The sequence below is a fragment of the Meles meles genome, chromosome 10, assembly GCF_922984935.1.
Source record: "Meles meles chromosome 10, mMelMel3.1 paternal haplotype, whole genome shotgun sequence".
Lineage (NCBI taxonomy): Eukaryota > Metazoa > Chordata > Mammalia > Carnivora > Mustelidae > Meles > Meles meles.
The window spans coordinates 56,879,413-56,896,830 of record NC_060075.1 but is presented as its reverse complement, the minus strand read 5'-3'; the positions used below and the strand labels follow the sequence as shown (position 1 = coordinate 56,896,830).

At 34.9% G+C, this 17,418-nt stretch overlaps 1 protein-coding gene across 1 annotated transcript in view; it reads left to right on the top strand.

Moving 5' to 3' along the window:
- HDAC9 (histone deacetylase 9) overlaps positions 1–17,418 on the top strand; it is a 927,746-nt gene that overhangs the window by 897,576 nt on the left and 12,752 nt on the right. The window contains exon 25 of the mRNA XM_046020993.1: positions 6,895–7,042. Within this exon, the coding sequence (XP_045876949.1) occupies positions 6,895–7,042 (148 nt within the window). The remainder of the gene's footprint in view (positions 1–6,894; positions 7,043–17,418) is intronic.

Genomic DNA, 17,418 nt, shown 5'->3' with positions numbered 1-17,418 from the left:
AAAAGTTTCTTTAAACCTTTGTTTTATTTTATGTGCATGAGGTGAAACTCCAAAAGGCTGAGGAAACCAATAGGTTAAATAATTCAACCAGTTTACACAAGATTGGAAATAGTTTGCATTCCTAATAGCCAGACTAGAGAGACTTTGTAATACATAAGGCAACATGCAGAAATATCAAAATGGTTTTCTCTTAGTTTTAGGACTAAATTAGCCTTACCCTAAAATCTGCTCTGGAGCCAGTCTAACAAAGAGTACCAGCAAGCCTCAAAGGGATCACACTAATTACAAGTAATTTAACTGCGTGCCAAAATAAAGTCCACCATCTTCGAAGAACACAGCAAAATTCAATAACCAGATAAGTTCAGAATAACAATGTCAGGCATCCAAATGAAAATTACCAGATATACAATGTAGTAAGAAAATATGGCCTAGAAATATAAGACAAATTAATTAAACAGAAACTGACTCAGAAACTCAAGGCATGATAGAATTAGCAGACAAGAATGTTAGTTATTCCTAATATGAAGAGGAAAGTTCAAGCATAATGTGGAGAGAAATGAAGAACCTAAATAACATGCAAATGGAAGTTTTAGAGATGAAAAATAACAGTATTGGAAATTTTAAAAATTTTGTATCCTGGAAGGGTTAATGGTAGAGTATACACTGCAAAAGACAAAAACAAAACAAAATAAACAAACAAACAAAAAATGAAGTTGAAGAAGTGATAGAAACTATTCAAGTAAAGAATAGAGAGAAAAATACTGAAAAATAGTGTATCAGTGGTATATTGGACAGCATCAGTTGGCTAACATATCTATAATTCGAGTCCCAGAAAAGGCAGCAGTTGGGGAAATATTTTTTAAAAGAGTGGGAGAAAATAAAGAAAGAAATAGTGGGAAAAGGTTTTGTAATTTGATGAAAACTGCACATCCACAGATCCAAGAAGCTCAATCAATCTCAAGCAGAATAAACATGAATAAAATCACAGTGAGGTGCATTATAATGAAATCGTAAAAGAATCCAAAGAAAAGAAAAATCATATTACATACAAAGAAACAAAAATAGAGATGATAAGAAAAAGATAAGAATCTTTTAAATCTCAGAAGTATTACATTAAGTGAAAGAAGCCAGATATTAAGGATTGCAGAGTATATGGTTCTATTTAATGTACAGTGGCAGAATTTCAGTGATTGTCAAGGGCCAAGAAAGAAGGTAAGAACTTGACTCCAAAGGGCCAAAAGGAGGTTTAAGGGATGAAGAAAATATTCTGTATTTTGATTGTGGTAGTCGTTATATGTATCACTGCACACATTTGTCAAATATGCATCATAACCTGCCCTTAGAATTGGTAAATTTTATTGACTGTAAACTATACTCAATGAAGCTGATAAAAAATAGTTATGAAATGAAGGAAAAATACTAGCTTTTGAAACTTTTAAAGAATATCAGTTACAGAAACAGTGTTTCTGATCAATTTAAAGAAAAACATTTAAATTAATCCCTACAAAAGCAAAGGAATAAATGAACAAGTTGAGGATAAACATGCAAACCATAGGATTTGATTTTGAAAATCTGTAATTGGGCTTTCAAAGGTGTCTATTTCTTGATAGAATCATTGATAAAATTCCTATTCTTAGTGGCATAAATTTATGTTCTGTTCTGGAATAAAATGAAACTGGAAAGTCATATTTTGCAGCATCTAAATTTAGTAAGCAAAATTTTGTAGAATCAAAAATAGGGAAAACTTTCTTGATAAGTTTGGTTTACATAAAATGTTTGCCAAAGAAAGATACCTATCAAAAGGAAGAAAGAGGTGCCTGGGTGGCTTAGTGGGTTGAGCCTCTGCCTTCAGCTTGGGTCAGGATCTCGGGGTCCTGGGATCAAGTCCCACATTGGACTCTCTGCTCGACAGGGAGCCTGCTCCCCCCCCCCCCCCCGCTGCCTGCCTCTCTGCCTACTTGTGATCTCTGTCTGTTAAATAAATAAATTTTTTAAAAATCTTTAAAAAAAAAAAAAAAAAGGATGGGGCGCCTGGGTGGCTCAGTAGGTTAAGCCTCTGGCTTTGGCTAGGGTCATGATCTCAGGATCCTGGGATCAAGCCCCACATCAGGCTCTCTGCTCAGCAGGGAGCCTGCTCCCCGCCCCTCCACCGCCTTCTCTGCCTGCCTCTCTGTCTACTTGTGATCCCTCTCTGTCAAATAAATAAATCCTTTAAAAAAAAAAAAAAAAGAAAAGGAGGAAAAAGACATTAGTCATGAAAATATTTGTTATGAAATAGTCATTCATTTCAGTATTTTAAAAATTGGAAATGAAAATATTCTACGTTAGCGGAAATTACCACATTGTACTACACCTGTGAAGACAGTATTTGTCAACCAAAAACACTATCGTCTCTTGAGAAGAGTAATTAAAGATGCCACAATTTCAAAAATAATTAACTGTTAAACTCCACTTTGAAGTGCAGGCAATTTTATGAAAACTTCTAAAATACTTAGACCACATTGAAACATTCTTCATAAAAATATAATGATATTCTGTCAGTGAGAAATATGGCCACAAGATTTACTAATGTGATTATTTATCAGCAATCATAATTCTGATTATGTTATTTTCTAATGTTTAGATAATCAATATGAAGTAGTTATTGTGCTGTGGCACACATGAATTACTCAATTTTTGGTTTTTTAGAATGAATTTTAGTTGTGAAAATAACTTTTTAATAGAACTATTTTATATTTTATAGATCTACTGATAAAAACAATTTGTTGACCAATAAATAAACATTTCAATGACATATAATTTTTATTTTTAGCCCCATTTTAAGCTTAAAATTACCCCAACTTGGATGAAAACTACCTGGTCACTCTTGATATACCAACTTTCAGAACATCATTATTTTTTATATATACAATGCTTTGGAACCCAGTAAGGTTCTCCATTTAGCTTTAAAAACCTATCTTAAAAAACTATTAGGAAGCTCTGAACTCTGGAGAATCCATGAAGTGAGGTGTCTTGTTAGTCCCAGGTGATAATAATCTCTGAAGTTGTTGGGGCTTGGAAAAGGTTTACTACCAGTTTCTTGTTCTATGAGAACATGGTGTGTTATAACAAAAGACAATATTATTCAAATTATAAGAACCAGTCTGAGAAGTGACTCTTAGCCCCCAGAATGGTGAGGGGAAGGGTGAGGTTTCTGGAATGAGGAGGCTTTTGCATGTCAGAGGCTTTGGTTGGTAAAACTTTTGACAGTTGGGTTATTTTTAACACAGACCTTCATACATCAGCAAATACTTTTTTTCTAAATTTTTCATTACCAAGAACAATGTGGTTTATGCTGAAGTCTGATTATTTGGTACCTGCAAGATGTCTTCTTCTGGCTCATATCTGACCCAGTAACTCCATCTCTGGCCTGCCCTCTAATTCTTGACCATCTGCATCTATTATCTAGGTTTTACCTTTATTTTAGATTCATTCTTTCCTTTGCCTTTATCAGATAAAACAAAAATGCAGAATAGTAAAGGCTAAATAGTCAGGGAGGATGGGAGAAAAGGAAGAAAGGAAGGAAGGAGGAAAGAGAGGGAGGGAGAAAGGAGAAGGAAGGAAGAAAAGGAAAGAAAGGGGTAGGTAGGGGAGGAGAGGAGGAAGGAAGTAAGAAAAGAAAGGAAGAAAGAAGGAAGAGGAAGGAAGAAAAAAGAGGAAAGGAGGAGAGGGAAGGAAGGAAAAAAAGAGAAAGAAAAGGAGGGACGGGCAAGGGAAGGGAGGGAGGGAGGAAGAAAGAGAAAAGAAAAAAGAAAAGGTAAAAGAAAATGCTGAGAAGTGGGGAGATTTACATAGTGGGCAAAACAAATAAGGATAGAGGATATGACCAAAGGAGTGTGCATGACCAGTTTTAATGGAAAACCCCTCTTTTGACAATTTTATTGCTTTAGGAGAACAACCCAGTGATTGCTGGTTTCTAATATCTTACTCTATAAATAGCAGCTCCTAAATACTCTAGCAGTAAACCTTGGTTCATTTCTCTTGTGTGCTAATAAGCATATTATTCTCATGCCAACAGATAGGATTTTCTAGCACATATGTTTCTGAAAGAAAAAAAAACTATTCATCTTGTGAAAATATAACCCATAAATTTGGAGTTTGAATTGGCTGCGTATTGCACAATCTATGCTATACCCACTTCATTTTAATTATTCTCCTTTACAAGTAGAGATAGTAGTCTATGAATGCATTATTAATGTAGAATATTTCCTTTGTTTTTATAGGCTTCACCAGAGGCCATATTGAATTCAAAGTTTTGGGTTATTTCTGAGTCAGAAACCTCATACATTTGGATAAAAACCAAACTTCCAACATTTAATCTTAACTTAGCAGGATATTTTATACACATTAAATTTTATTCAAAAAGGTCTTAGCTATTTAAAATCTTTCTTACTACTCACATACATAAAGGCTAAATGTTAAAGGACCATTGTCAGTCATTCTGCTGAAAATCATTATTAATGATTCATACCTTCTGTCCTGATTGTGTTTTGGGAGTAAAGATGTTTGTTTTGTCTATGGCCAAGACTTCTCTTCTTTTTTTTTTTTTTTTTTTTTTTTTTTTTTTTTTTTTTTTTCAATTTATTTATTTTTTCAGCGTAACAGTATTCATTCTTTTTGCACAACACCCAGTGCTCCATGCAAAGGAAAAAGTACAGTGCTTAAAAATTAAAGCCTGTGGTTATTCTAGATGTGCCATATTATCTAAAAGCAAGTGTTTACTGACCTCCTCATGGATTTACGGACTCACAGAAAAGTAAGATTTTCTTCCAAAACAAATTCATTCTAACATCCAAGAGTAAGACACAACATGAGATCAGAAAAATCACAATCACTGAGAATTAAAGCAGGGAGAACCCTTTCATTATTATCAAGCCCTTCACTATCATGTTATAAATGTGGGAATTTTGCCCCAGAGTGATCCAAGTGATTTCTTTGGGTCTAGTGTGTAGTCTCCAATCTGGAAATCTTGACTTTTAGTTCAGGCCTCCATCTTCAATGGATTCCTTACTCCTCCTCTTCAATGAGCACTTGTCTCCAGTTTAATGAGCCTGCCATCACTCTCATCACCTTCCAGTTCATTGTCCATGATCTGTGCAGAGGGATCTTTTAAAAACTTAAACCTGATTCCCTGCCTCTTCTGCTTAAAATTGCCCTCTTTATACCCAAGATATTCGCATGTTCAGAAAGATTATGTGTTAATTAGCACATATTTGCTGCAACGGTCTCCCTCATCACACTCAAGACTTTTCCAAACATTCCAGTAGTTCCTAGCAGTGGACTTTGTACCCACATCCCCTCCGCCCCCCAAAAAAGAAACCCACAGAGACTTGAGACTCAAGTTTGTGCACTATTCTGTGCACTATTTGTGTGCACTATTTCCTGTCCTAAGAATACCTCACCACCATCACCTCCCTCTGTTTCAGGTTGACTAACTTCTGATGGTCTTTCAAATACTTGGTTAAGTAATTTTTTTTTCTGCCAGCTTTCACTTTCCCGTCATCATAAGTATATGTTCTACTTACTTCCTCTGAGGATCACATGGGCCTTTTCCACAGAGTCTTGTCATTTAGACCATGAATTTCTTGGTGCAAGGGAAGTATCTTTATGTCCTCAGTACCTCAAAATGTTAGTTAGAATTGCTATCATCTGGTCCAAATTGAAAGCTTTATGATTCTCAGACTTAGGACAGAATAGGTAAGTACAGCAAGTAAAGTTGTAGTGGACAACTGTCAGACGGTTCTGTTGGCACTAGAAGTAGGTGGAGAGACTGAGTCTCCTTCCCTAATATGATATCCATTCTTTTTTAAGGCAGTAAGATAAGGAAAGGCCGATTGCAAAATGTTAGAGCTGGAAGGGACTTGAGATCATTCTCCTGTTTTGAGAAGCAGATATGAAGTGCCAGAGAATGTTACCTGCATGATAGGACGGTCAGTGGCAGAGCTTGGTCCAGAACCCAGTTATCTTCCTTACCAATCCATGTCAAACTCCTACCTCACTGGTCAGGCTACAGAGATAGTTCTAACCTAGTAAGTCATGTCACCACCTAGGAAGATTCTCCTGCTTCGATTTGGGACTACTCAACACTTAACAAAAAAAAAAAAAAAAGCTTCGGGTTGCGAGAAAGCCATTGACTCTCTCTTTCATGTTTATTCCGCTGGCATGTTCTCATGAAATGACCTCTTCTTTTCCTCTTACTCCCCTTCCCTGCCTCAAAAAAGAAACTTCGTCTGACATATGGAAGGGTGCCAACATCAGCCAGTGCATATATTAAAGTTTTAAATCAATTATTGTTCTAGTACACACCCTGGGGTTGAGAAAGAAAGAACATCCAGGACTAACAAACCTGATTGTTCTGGCAAAGTTGCCATTCGATTCATGCTGGCATTTCTGGGCTTTTCTTTTTCTTTAATATTCTAACCTCATTTTTTTTTTATAAAAAGGTAATAGCTCAAGTAGCAATTTTTAACATGACTATTTCATTCAATTTCTCCATGAGATTTCTACCTCTTAGTCTCTTAAGGGTTTCCTAGAGGGGGCTATGCCCAGAGTTTGTTTATTACTTAATTGTAGAGACAGCTGTCAGTCTGATAGTGAGTTCATTAGACTGTGGACTGTTCCTCACTTTATTATCTTCTAAGCGAGGGAGAGACTCGGGCTCGGGACCATGAGTACTTCACAACTTGGCATTCTTAGATTGAGAAAAAGACTTAATCATAACATTTAAGAAACCAAATTACAGCTGTGTGTAACATAGATAGTTTTAACAACTGCTCTGAGTTGGATCTATATAAGTATTCTGATTAATACTGCTCTAAAATTCCTATTAAAGTATGATGCATTTTTTTTTCCTAGGCAAGTACTGGACGTCAGTAAGGATGGTGGCTGTGCCAAGGGGTTGTGCTTTGGCTGGGACTCAGTTGCAGGAGGAGACCGAGACTGTTTCTGCCCTGGCCTCCCTGACGGTAGATGTAGAACAGCCCTTTGCTTCAGAAGATAGCAGGTATGGATCCAACATGGGGGAGTCATTAAGGTCAGTAACATCCAGGCTCATCATTAGCATTTGTGAAACTCTCCAGGCTTTCCTTCACCTGTCTCCTCCACTTCCACCACTTGTCTTCTTCAAAGCCACAGATTCCACAGCAAATGCTATAGGCCACCAAGAATTCATTTGTTTCATTCTTCATGGGAAACACAGAGCTGGAGCATGTGGTTGCAGTTCACAGAGAATTAGAGTGGATGAGATACATGGTGAGAGAAATCACTCCTCATTGGCTAACTTAAATGCAGATCATTGCAGAAAAGAGCTACTTGTGTGCTTTACTTCTTTCCTTAGTTCTCTCTATTTTTCCAGATAAACTTTTTCCTTCTGTCATCATTTCAAAATTACTGCTATAACGAAGTGGAAAAAGGAGAGAGGAAGCTGGAAGTATTACTAGTCAGTTGAATAACCTAAATACATACAGGCTCTTTCTGTGACTGCTCTTATGGTCCAAGGACTGGGTAAAGATAGAAAGTGCCTCCAAAGGAGACAGGAGTTTGTTTAAAGGAATGTATGGACTCTTGAGTCTGATTTTATTCCACTTTCTGGTAAGAAGAAGTTGATTCCAATTAGTCTTCATATGAATATAGCATTCAGGAAAAGAAAAATAATATTAACCTAAGATTGGGTTTGCTTGTTCTCCTTTAAGAAATATTTGTCAGTTTGTGCATTTTGGTGTTCATCATCCTATCATACAGACAATGCTACATTTAGGATTTTTTTTAAGTCTGCTACAATCAAAGCCATCACAAATGTACATATATATAAACATTGGTGCTTTCTGTAGCTGTCTTCAAAGTCACATTTTCTCAATTTAAAAATGAATCAGGTGAGGCTTTACTGAAGTTCTGCCAGCTTGCACTTCTAAATTGCTCTGAGAAGGAAATCATATTCCCTCTGTCAATAACATCACCATTAATTACACAGATCCTGCTACCTAGTACTCAGTTGGCAATTTTCCCAAGAATGCACAATTTAAACAGTTTTAGCTTTCTTGCTTTTACTGGATATTCAGAGTTTAATGGATTTAACATCTTGCTTTGGTCAACAGCAGGAGATGCATTGAATAAGAGATTTCATTTTTAAGCAAGTATTTTTTTCTTACTATAACCACTTAAAGACCAGATTACTTATAGAAAAAATAGTTGTACAATATTTTATTAGAAGACATCTTCATGTGGGCATCTGGAACATAAAGGAAAACTTATTTTACATCTTTGATAATATGAACTAACCCCCTGCTGTTCCCAGCTAAGAACCAAACCAAGTTCATAATCCAAAGGTGTTGCAATTATTCCCAAAGCCAAATGCAGTTAGTTGTCTGTCATCTGAGGGCTATAAAACTGAGGAAACGAACATCTGTTAGTGCTGGATATAAAAAGAGTATATCTATTATTTAGAATTCATTTAATATAGAGAAATGAAACTAAATTCCAACCTGAGTGAAATGAGTTGTGAATAATTTTGCTTAGAATAATTAAGAATAATAAATTCTGTTATACACCCCACGTAATATAAACATCTCAGCACTTTGGCAGGAATTGGCTCTATAAGCATTCTTGCTTATCATCAGGTAAAAGGTGTGTTTGACTTCTGATAATCTGCAGGGACTTACCCCCAGCTTCAGTTCACAGTGATTATTTATTTATTTATCTATCTATTTTTTTTGGTTCACAGTGATTTTTTAAGCTTCCTCTGGTGGCAAAGAATGGGAATGTGAATGTTCTGATGTGTAGGGAAACAGAGTTGATGCTTATGACCTGGATTCATATTTGTTTATCAGTATTAGACACATTTTATCTGTTTTGATTGATTTTTTTCTTAGGGAAAGAAAAATAGTTTTGCTTGAATTATTTTCTATGGCTTTGCACTCACTTTTTCAGGAGAGGAAAAGAAAAATTCTTCTAAAATTGACTTTTGCATGTCTATTGAACCATGCATGAATTTCATCAGAGAGAGTCAGAGACAGAGAAACCTTGAAAGCCACAGAACATTTATTCTTTCCAGAGGCATGCTATTCAAATTGTCCCCCTACTCAATACAGGAAAGACTTTCAGAATGAGATAAAGAGGTGGAAATGTTCTTGGGCCTTTGTAATGAATGTAATATTGTAAGTACACAGGAAATTTAAAAATTAGAAAAATCAGAAAACTAAATGGATGGAAAAGAGTGAAGGCAAGATTCTTTTTATAGGAAAATTCTTGCCAATTATTTTGGAGGATATATTGGTGCTTGGAGTGAGATGACTCATTTTTGTACTAAAATTTTGGGTAAAGCAGCTCTTTTCCTGGCCAACTCATATCTGACTCATTTACCACTAATGAATAAGGGATAAAATGCTCCTGGCTAAGAACCATTGTAAGTATTTTTTGTTCATTTTTCTTGGGGGAGGGTAGCAAGAGGGAGATGACAACACAGTGAAAACAGTCATTTCATTTTACAACTTATTGATGGATCATGAAGAGTAAATTGTTTAAAAAAGGCTGATATGTGGGGATGCATTTTTGGGGATGATTAATTGAAATACAGTTTCAAAACATAATTATCAGGTGGCAAAGACTTGAGCAAGAAAGAAAAAATTAGTGGATCAGGAAAAAAAAAAGATAAATTAAATGGGGCCAATTTATATGTTCAAAGAATATTTAAACAGACCTGGTCACATATAGCATGTATATTATGCTTAGAAGCATTTAGCTTCTAAATGACCTAAAGTCATTTTTTTTTTTTTAGGTTTAGGTTTTTTCTTATTTAGTGGGAGATTGCACCTTTAAAAGATTATAGCTTACATTGGTTGGATATCTGTTTCAAATGCTTCTACTTTGAAAAGGTCAGTGCAGTATTTAGATTTATTCTTGAATACTAGTTCAGGCTCTGCTGAAAATCAAGGGAAAAAAATCAGAACTTCATTCAGGATGATCAAATATTATGTTATTGGGAACACATATATACTCTCGAAATCCTGTCTCTTTATCTCTCTTTCTCTCTTTTTTTTTTAAACCAAAACGAAAACTAAAAGTTACACTTTTCAAATGTCAGTTGGACCTATTGATTATAGTGTGAATCATGTTAGACTTTCTTAGTACAATCTAGTCTGGTTGTTTGTTTAATCATTTTGTCTTCAACTTTTTGGCAACTTTTCTCATGAATGAGATGGTTTCATATCATTATATAATACAAAAGCATGAGAAACTATATGATTCCAAGTCTAGCTGGTTTGTTTTTGTTTTTGTTTTTGTTTTTGGAGTAACTGTCTTATTCGTGAATATTAAAGAGGTATAATGATATGCTGGAAAATCCCAGGTATCTTCTACCTTAGCTTTTAATGGCCTATAACGTGTGCCAAGGACATTAATAACCACATTTTTCTGTATCTGAAAATGTATATAGAAATATAGACCACTATTAAATACACATTCATGTCTAGTATACGTAGAAACACAACTTTGTTTTCCATTCCTTAGGATTGTGTCTCCAAGGCTTCTAAAAGCTAAATATTGTATAAATTATGCAGGTTTCTGATTTTTCTCTATGATAGCTTTATTTTGAGCACTTATTTATCTAACCAGGCAAACATTCCAATACAAAGGTTATTCTTAATTTTCATCCAGTGTCAAGAAAGTCTTAGTTGAAAAGTGGGCTAGGTGGCCAAAGATTTGGAGGCTCCTGATAAAAGGAAGGATAATCTGTCCCTTCTTTTCTTCTTTTTCCTCCTCCTTTTGGGACCATCTTTTTATCTCTGTTTTCAGTGCCTACCATGTGGTCAGGGGATGGGGCCTGTATGAAGTCTGACTTAGTATGATAGGGATTCAATCCAGTGCCCATTTATATATTCAGGGTTCCATTCTGAATTCTTTAAAGAAGTATTTTATAAGGAAAAGGAAACATATTCGAATAAAACTATAAGTAAAATAAGATACATGATAACTTTAGCTTCCCATCTTCTCATCTTCATCTCTACTCCTTCACTCTTGTCTTCTTCCCACTACAAAGGAAGAATAGAGTGTGACTCTAGAATCAACTTACAAAGGTTCAAATCCCATCTTCAACTTAATAATTATGCAATCATGGGCAAGTTACTTGTCTCCATGGGCTTTATTTTCCTTGTCTCTAAAATGAAAGGAGAATTTCCTAAGGTTTTGAGGATGAAATGAAATAGTATGTCTTCACACAACACCTGATACATAGTAAGTACTCAATAAAGGTTGGTTTTATTATTTTTCCATCATTTTTATTCTTCCACCATTTATTTGTTTTCTCCTTAAATACATAGCTCATCATCCAGTGATCTATATTAGAATATAGAGCCTGTAACTAGGCATCTAACTGTTCATGGGTTAAATCATTAAAATAATCATTAATAACAAGAGATTGACAAATAATCTCTAAGCAATAAATTGATTGAGTTAATTAATCTGCAATTAGCTGGCTTAACTCAAGACTTTCACAATGCCTAATACACTGTAGGTAGTAAGAACTGAATGAATGAGTGAATGAATGAATGAATGAATCCAAAAACAGAAGATAAAATATTGTTGAAATGGTAACATAACATTTTATAATGATACCTGAGCAATTCTTGTCTCTTGATTTACTGTATTTTCTGAGATAATCAGTCTTTTTATATTTTATAAGAGTTTTCAAAATGTGTTTTATATTTATTTTCTTTTATAGTACTAACTGACAATGTCAACTTTCAAATTACAAGAATCCATAGTACTCATATAATAAATATGGATTGAATGAATAAACATAATAAAGGGGGGGGTCAAAGTATCTGTCTGAATGGAGAAAGGAATTGTATATAGGAAGGGAGAAAAACTTGGCAGTGATGCTGACATTACAGGATTATCCTCCAACCTGCAGAATGAGGAAGGAGAATATCCAGTCCATTCTTTCTTTAAACACGTTTTATTAAAAAGTGTTGAGAGGCAGGGTCACAAAGCTTCCTCGCAGTCCTCAAAATGTTCATATACTGGTTTTCTCTTTCTTTAAAAATTGCTATAAATTTAATGACTTAAAATGACAGAAAGATCAGAAGGCTGGCACAGGTCTCTCTGGGCTAAAATCAAGAGGTTGGCAGGGCTTGGGTCCTTTCCTTGAGACTCTAGGGGAGAATCTGCATCTTTGTCTTTTCCAGCTTATAGAGACTACCTGCATTCCTTGGCTCATGACCCCCTTCCTCTATCTTCAAAGCTAGCAACTTTATATCCTGCTGACCTTTTTTCACTTACCTTGTCTCTCTCTGACTGAAGGAAGAAAGCTGGGCAAGCTGGCTTACAAGCTGGGAAAGATTCCCTGCTTTTAAAGACTCATGATTAGATTAGCTCCACTCGGATGATTTAGCATAATAATTTCTTCATCTCAAGGCACTTAACTTTAATCACATCTACAATGTCAGTTTTGCCACGCAAAACTTCCAGGGATTAGAACATAGACATTGTTGGGAGCTATTATTCTTCCTACCGCAAGAGTAGACATGAACAACCAGCTATAATAAGTGACGAGTAATTTGCTATATTGAGCTTTAGAATATAAGAAGACCTATCACGGGCCTAGAAAAGCAGAACAATTCAGAGTAGGACAACGGAGCCAGGGTAGAATAGAATTTCACCTAGTAAACAGGACGAAAAGTATGTGAGATAGAGACAATAACTTGAGCAATCCTTCTATTTTTGTAAACGTCTACTGACAGCAGGTCCAAAGTACCTTCTTTGCTTATCCAAACTCTTACAGTAGTAGTTTTCTTACTAGTTCCTTTATCTACTTTTGCCTTCTTACCAATCCATTTTCTACACAGGCAATCAGAGAGCTCTTAAAAACAAAACAAAACAAAACACAACTGGACAGCAAATCCTGTCATGCCTTTGCTTGAAAATCTTCAGTGCTTTTCCATTTCCATTAGCATAAAGATCATCATTCTCAACAGGACCCATAAGCCCTCCATGATCAAACCCTTCCCTTGATTTTGTACATTATATCTGAAATCTTTACTCTTTGTTTTCTGATCTGTGTTCCAACACTGAGCTTGTTTCCTTTCTTTTTTTCAAATTGGGGTATACCTTACATATAATAGTATGCGCAAACCAAAAGATTTTTTACCTATTCCGTACTCAAATGAACATCACCCAGAACAATCAAAAACATTTCCCTTACCCTGAAAATTTCCTTATGCCTCTTAGTCAATGCTGTTTTCTCCAAAGGTAATTTTTTTTTCGTTTTAACACTGTAGATTCGTTCTGCCAAACTTTAAATTTTATTTAAAGGAATCAGAAGTTCATACAGCTTTTTATCTGTCTTCTTTTACTCCACATTTAGCATAATGTTTTTGAGATCCATCCATCAGTAGTTTGTTCATTTTTATTATTGTGCATTATCCCAGTGTATAAACACACACTAATTTGTTTATCCATGTACCTGTGGATCAGTGTTTGGTTTGTTTCCCTTTGGGGCTATTAATTTTGCTAGGGATTTTTATTGAGACATAATTGATATATAACATTGTGTTACTTTCAGATGTAAAACAATGATTTGATGTATGTATATATTATTAAATAATAACCACAATAACTCTAGTTAACATCCATCAGCACACATAATTAAAATTGTTTTCTTGTCATGAGAACTTTTAAGATGTATTCTCTTAAGTTTCGAACAAAAAATGACAGTATTATTAACTATAGTCACTATGCTGTATATTACATCTCCAGGACTTACTTATTTTATAACTGGAAGTTTGTACCTTTTGACTACTTTTACACACTTCACCTTCCTCATACCCCTACCCTCACTTCTGGCAACTACTAGCCTTTTCTCTGTAAGTTCAGAGGTTTGTTTTCGATTCCACAAATAAGTGAGATCATGTAGCATTTGTCATTCTCCATTTGACTTATTTCATCTAACATAATGCCCTCAACGTCCATCCAAGTTGTCACAAATGGCAAGATTTTCTTCTTTTACTATTTATTTATTTATTTATTTATTTATTTATTTATTTATTTATTTTGAGAGGGGATTGTGGGGGGTAGGAGAGGAGGGGTAGAGGGAGGGTGTGAAAGAGAATCTTAAGCAGGCTCCATGCTTGGGGTGGAGCCCGATGCGAGAAACAGTCTTATGAAAGATGAGATCATGACCTGAGCTGAAATCAAGAATCAGATGCTTAACCAGCTATGCCATTAAGGTGTCCCAATTTTTTATGGGTGAATAATACTCCATTGTATCACATTTTTCTTATCCATTCATCACTAATAGATGCTTTTATGTCTTGGCTATTGTAAGTCATGCTGCAGTGAGTATAGGGGTGCATTTATCTTTTTGAGTTAGTGTTGTCATGTCCTTGGATAAATACCCAGAAGTGAAATTGCTGGATCTGTGGTAGTTCTATTTCTGATTTTTTGAGGAACCTCCATAATGTTTTTCATAGTGGCTGCACCAGTTTACAACACACCAACAATGCACGAGGGTTTTCTTTTCTCCTCGTCTTTGCTGTCACTTGTTATTTCTTGTCTTTTTGACAATAGCCATTCAAACACATATGAAATAGTGTCATATTGTGGTTTTGATTTGCATTTACCTGGTGATTAGTGATGTAGATACCTTTTCATGTCCTGTCAATCATTTGTATGTCTTATTTAGAAAAATATCTATTCAGATCCTCTGCCGTTTAGGGCTACTATGAATAAAACTGCTATGAGAATTTTTTTTATTTTGTGGTGAAGAGCATGTAACATAATGTTTGCCATCTGAACCATTTTTAAGTGTACAGACCAGAAGTGTTAACTGTATGCCCATTATTGTGCAACATCTCTCTAAACCTTTTTCATCTTGCAAAACTAAAACTCTGTATCTATTAAACAACAATTTCTCTTTTCCCCATTCCCCCAGCTTCTGGAAACCACTATTCTACTTTCTGTTTCTAAGAATTTTATTGCTTTAGATACCTCATATTAGTAGAATTATGAAGTATTTGCCTTTCTGTGACTGGCTTACCTCACTTAGCATAATGTCGTAAAAATTCATCCCAGTTGTAGCATATGACATGATTCCGTCCTTTTTAGAACTGAATAATATTCCATTGTAGGTATATGCCACATTTTCTTTATCATTCATCTATTAATGGACATTTAGGTTGCCTCCACCTCTTGGATACTGCGAATAATGCTTCAATGAATAGGAGTGTGCAATTATCTCTTCAAGATCCTGTTTTCAATTCTTTTGGATATATACCCAGAACTGGAATTGCTGGATCATATGGTAATTATGTTTTTAATTTTTTGAGGAACCTAAGTCTCTGTGAAATTTTTGTTCAGGTTTTTATTTTGTGAACACAAGCACTCAGTTTTCTTTGATATATACCTGGGAGCAAAATCACCAAGCTACAGGGAAGCCATGTGTTTTACTTTGTAAGAAACTTCCAAACTGCTTTCCAAAATGATTGTGCCTCTTTCATTCCCACCAGCAATGAATGACTATTCCAGTTGCTTTATGTCCTCACCTATACTTTATAAAATCAGTCTTAAAAATTTTAGCCTTTCTAGTGGGTGTGTAATGGTGTCTTCTTTTGGTTTTTAACATTTTTTTCCAAAGACCCATATTCATGTTCACATCATGCCTCTTGGCACATACCCTCCCCTCTGTTTGGAATACTTATCTTCCTTTACCTCCCACTGACCCTATGGTAGCCTCTCCATTTTCTTCCACTTATCCTTTAGGTCTCAGATCAAATATCACTTCCTCTTCTTGGTTAATGTTCACTGACCATCAATCCCAAAATTAGATCAGATACCCCTGTTATATTTTCTGTGTCTCCTTTATACTTCTAATACCTAGAACAGAGCCAGGGTGTAGAACAGACACCAGTCTATTATTGTTTGAGTCAGTGAAAAATTCAGTAACATGGGGAATGTCAGAACCGGTAGATATGTGGAACTTTGGAGGCTATGGGAAGGTAAAACTATGACAGCCATTCTGGAAAGCAATTTAGTATGATTTACTATACACAAAACATATGACCTAGTAATCCTGCCCCTGTGCTATATGTATATACTGAAGACTTTCTCATCTAGGGTCATTAAAGTACATGTACTAGGATGTTCACTATAGCTTTATTCATGGTGGGTAGAGAGAGGGAGTCAAACCTGGTATCCATTATTGAGAGAGTGAGTAGTTAAAACTTGGCAGATACATACCGTGGAGATGCCATGTAGTTCTTAACAGGTACAGACTAGATAAACATAACTGTGTTGAAAGATTTAATAAATACAATACTGAGTGAGAAAATTAGGCAGCAGAAATTATATATGTGTATAAAAATAGAATTTACATAAAATAAAAATATATGCCCACAAAACAATAATATAAAGCTCTGAAGAATACCTTACCAACAAAATAATGTACATAGCATTAGATTGCTTGCCTTGGAGGAGGAAGAGAAAGTAAGATATTAAGGAGATTAAATTAAATCAACAAAACAAGAGAGAATATGTCATATTAAATAACATTATTAATATAAATAAAGAAATACTATTTTAAAAATCATAAGAAATGAAATACATTTAAGGAAATGCACAAGAATTTAAGGAAAATGCAAGAATTTAATTTTGTGCTATATCTTATCTCAAGTTAAATTCTTTCTGCTTGATATTTATAGAAGTTTTCTTAACCTGTGATTGCTGGACTGAACAGATCCTTCTCTTAAATATATGTAATCTTTGCCCTTTATTGATGAAAAATGATCAGTGTTCACTGTGAAGTTGGCTTGCTCTAATAGAAGTTTATGTCTTCAATTAGCTAAACTATTGAACTCAAATTTATCTTTGGAGGTTTTATCTTATATGTATGCTTGACCTTACTGTGTCTCCATCTTACCTAATTACAAAAGAAATTAAATTCAAAACTGTAAAAACTGCATCTCTTCCCTTTCCCCATCTCTTTCCACAACTCTGTTTTTGTTAATCAAGGTAAGTTTGGTGTGTGTACATAGATGATGGAAGTGGGAAGCCCCCACATTTCCAGATCATTGCTTCTCAGTCTTTAACCAAAACAACCATTAAAAGGTGATTCCTCACCAATTGACTTTCTAAGTGTTTCATGAAGATTATTTCCTTAAAAAATGATCTTTTTAAACAAATATGTAGACATAAAAATAGTTACATAAGGATAGGAATTAAATAAAGACAGTACACCTCCACTGAAAGCTATGATACTATAAATCATCACAATGGCAGATATAAATAATACAATTCTTCTATAGTTGTTCAACACTTTACAGTATATAAAGCATGTTCTCTTAAATTACCTCATTCAATTAAGCCTAAGAGCAAGTCAGGGACTATTTCAAC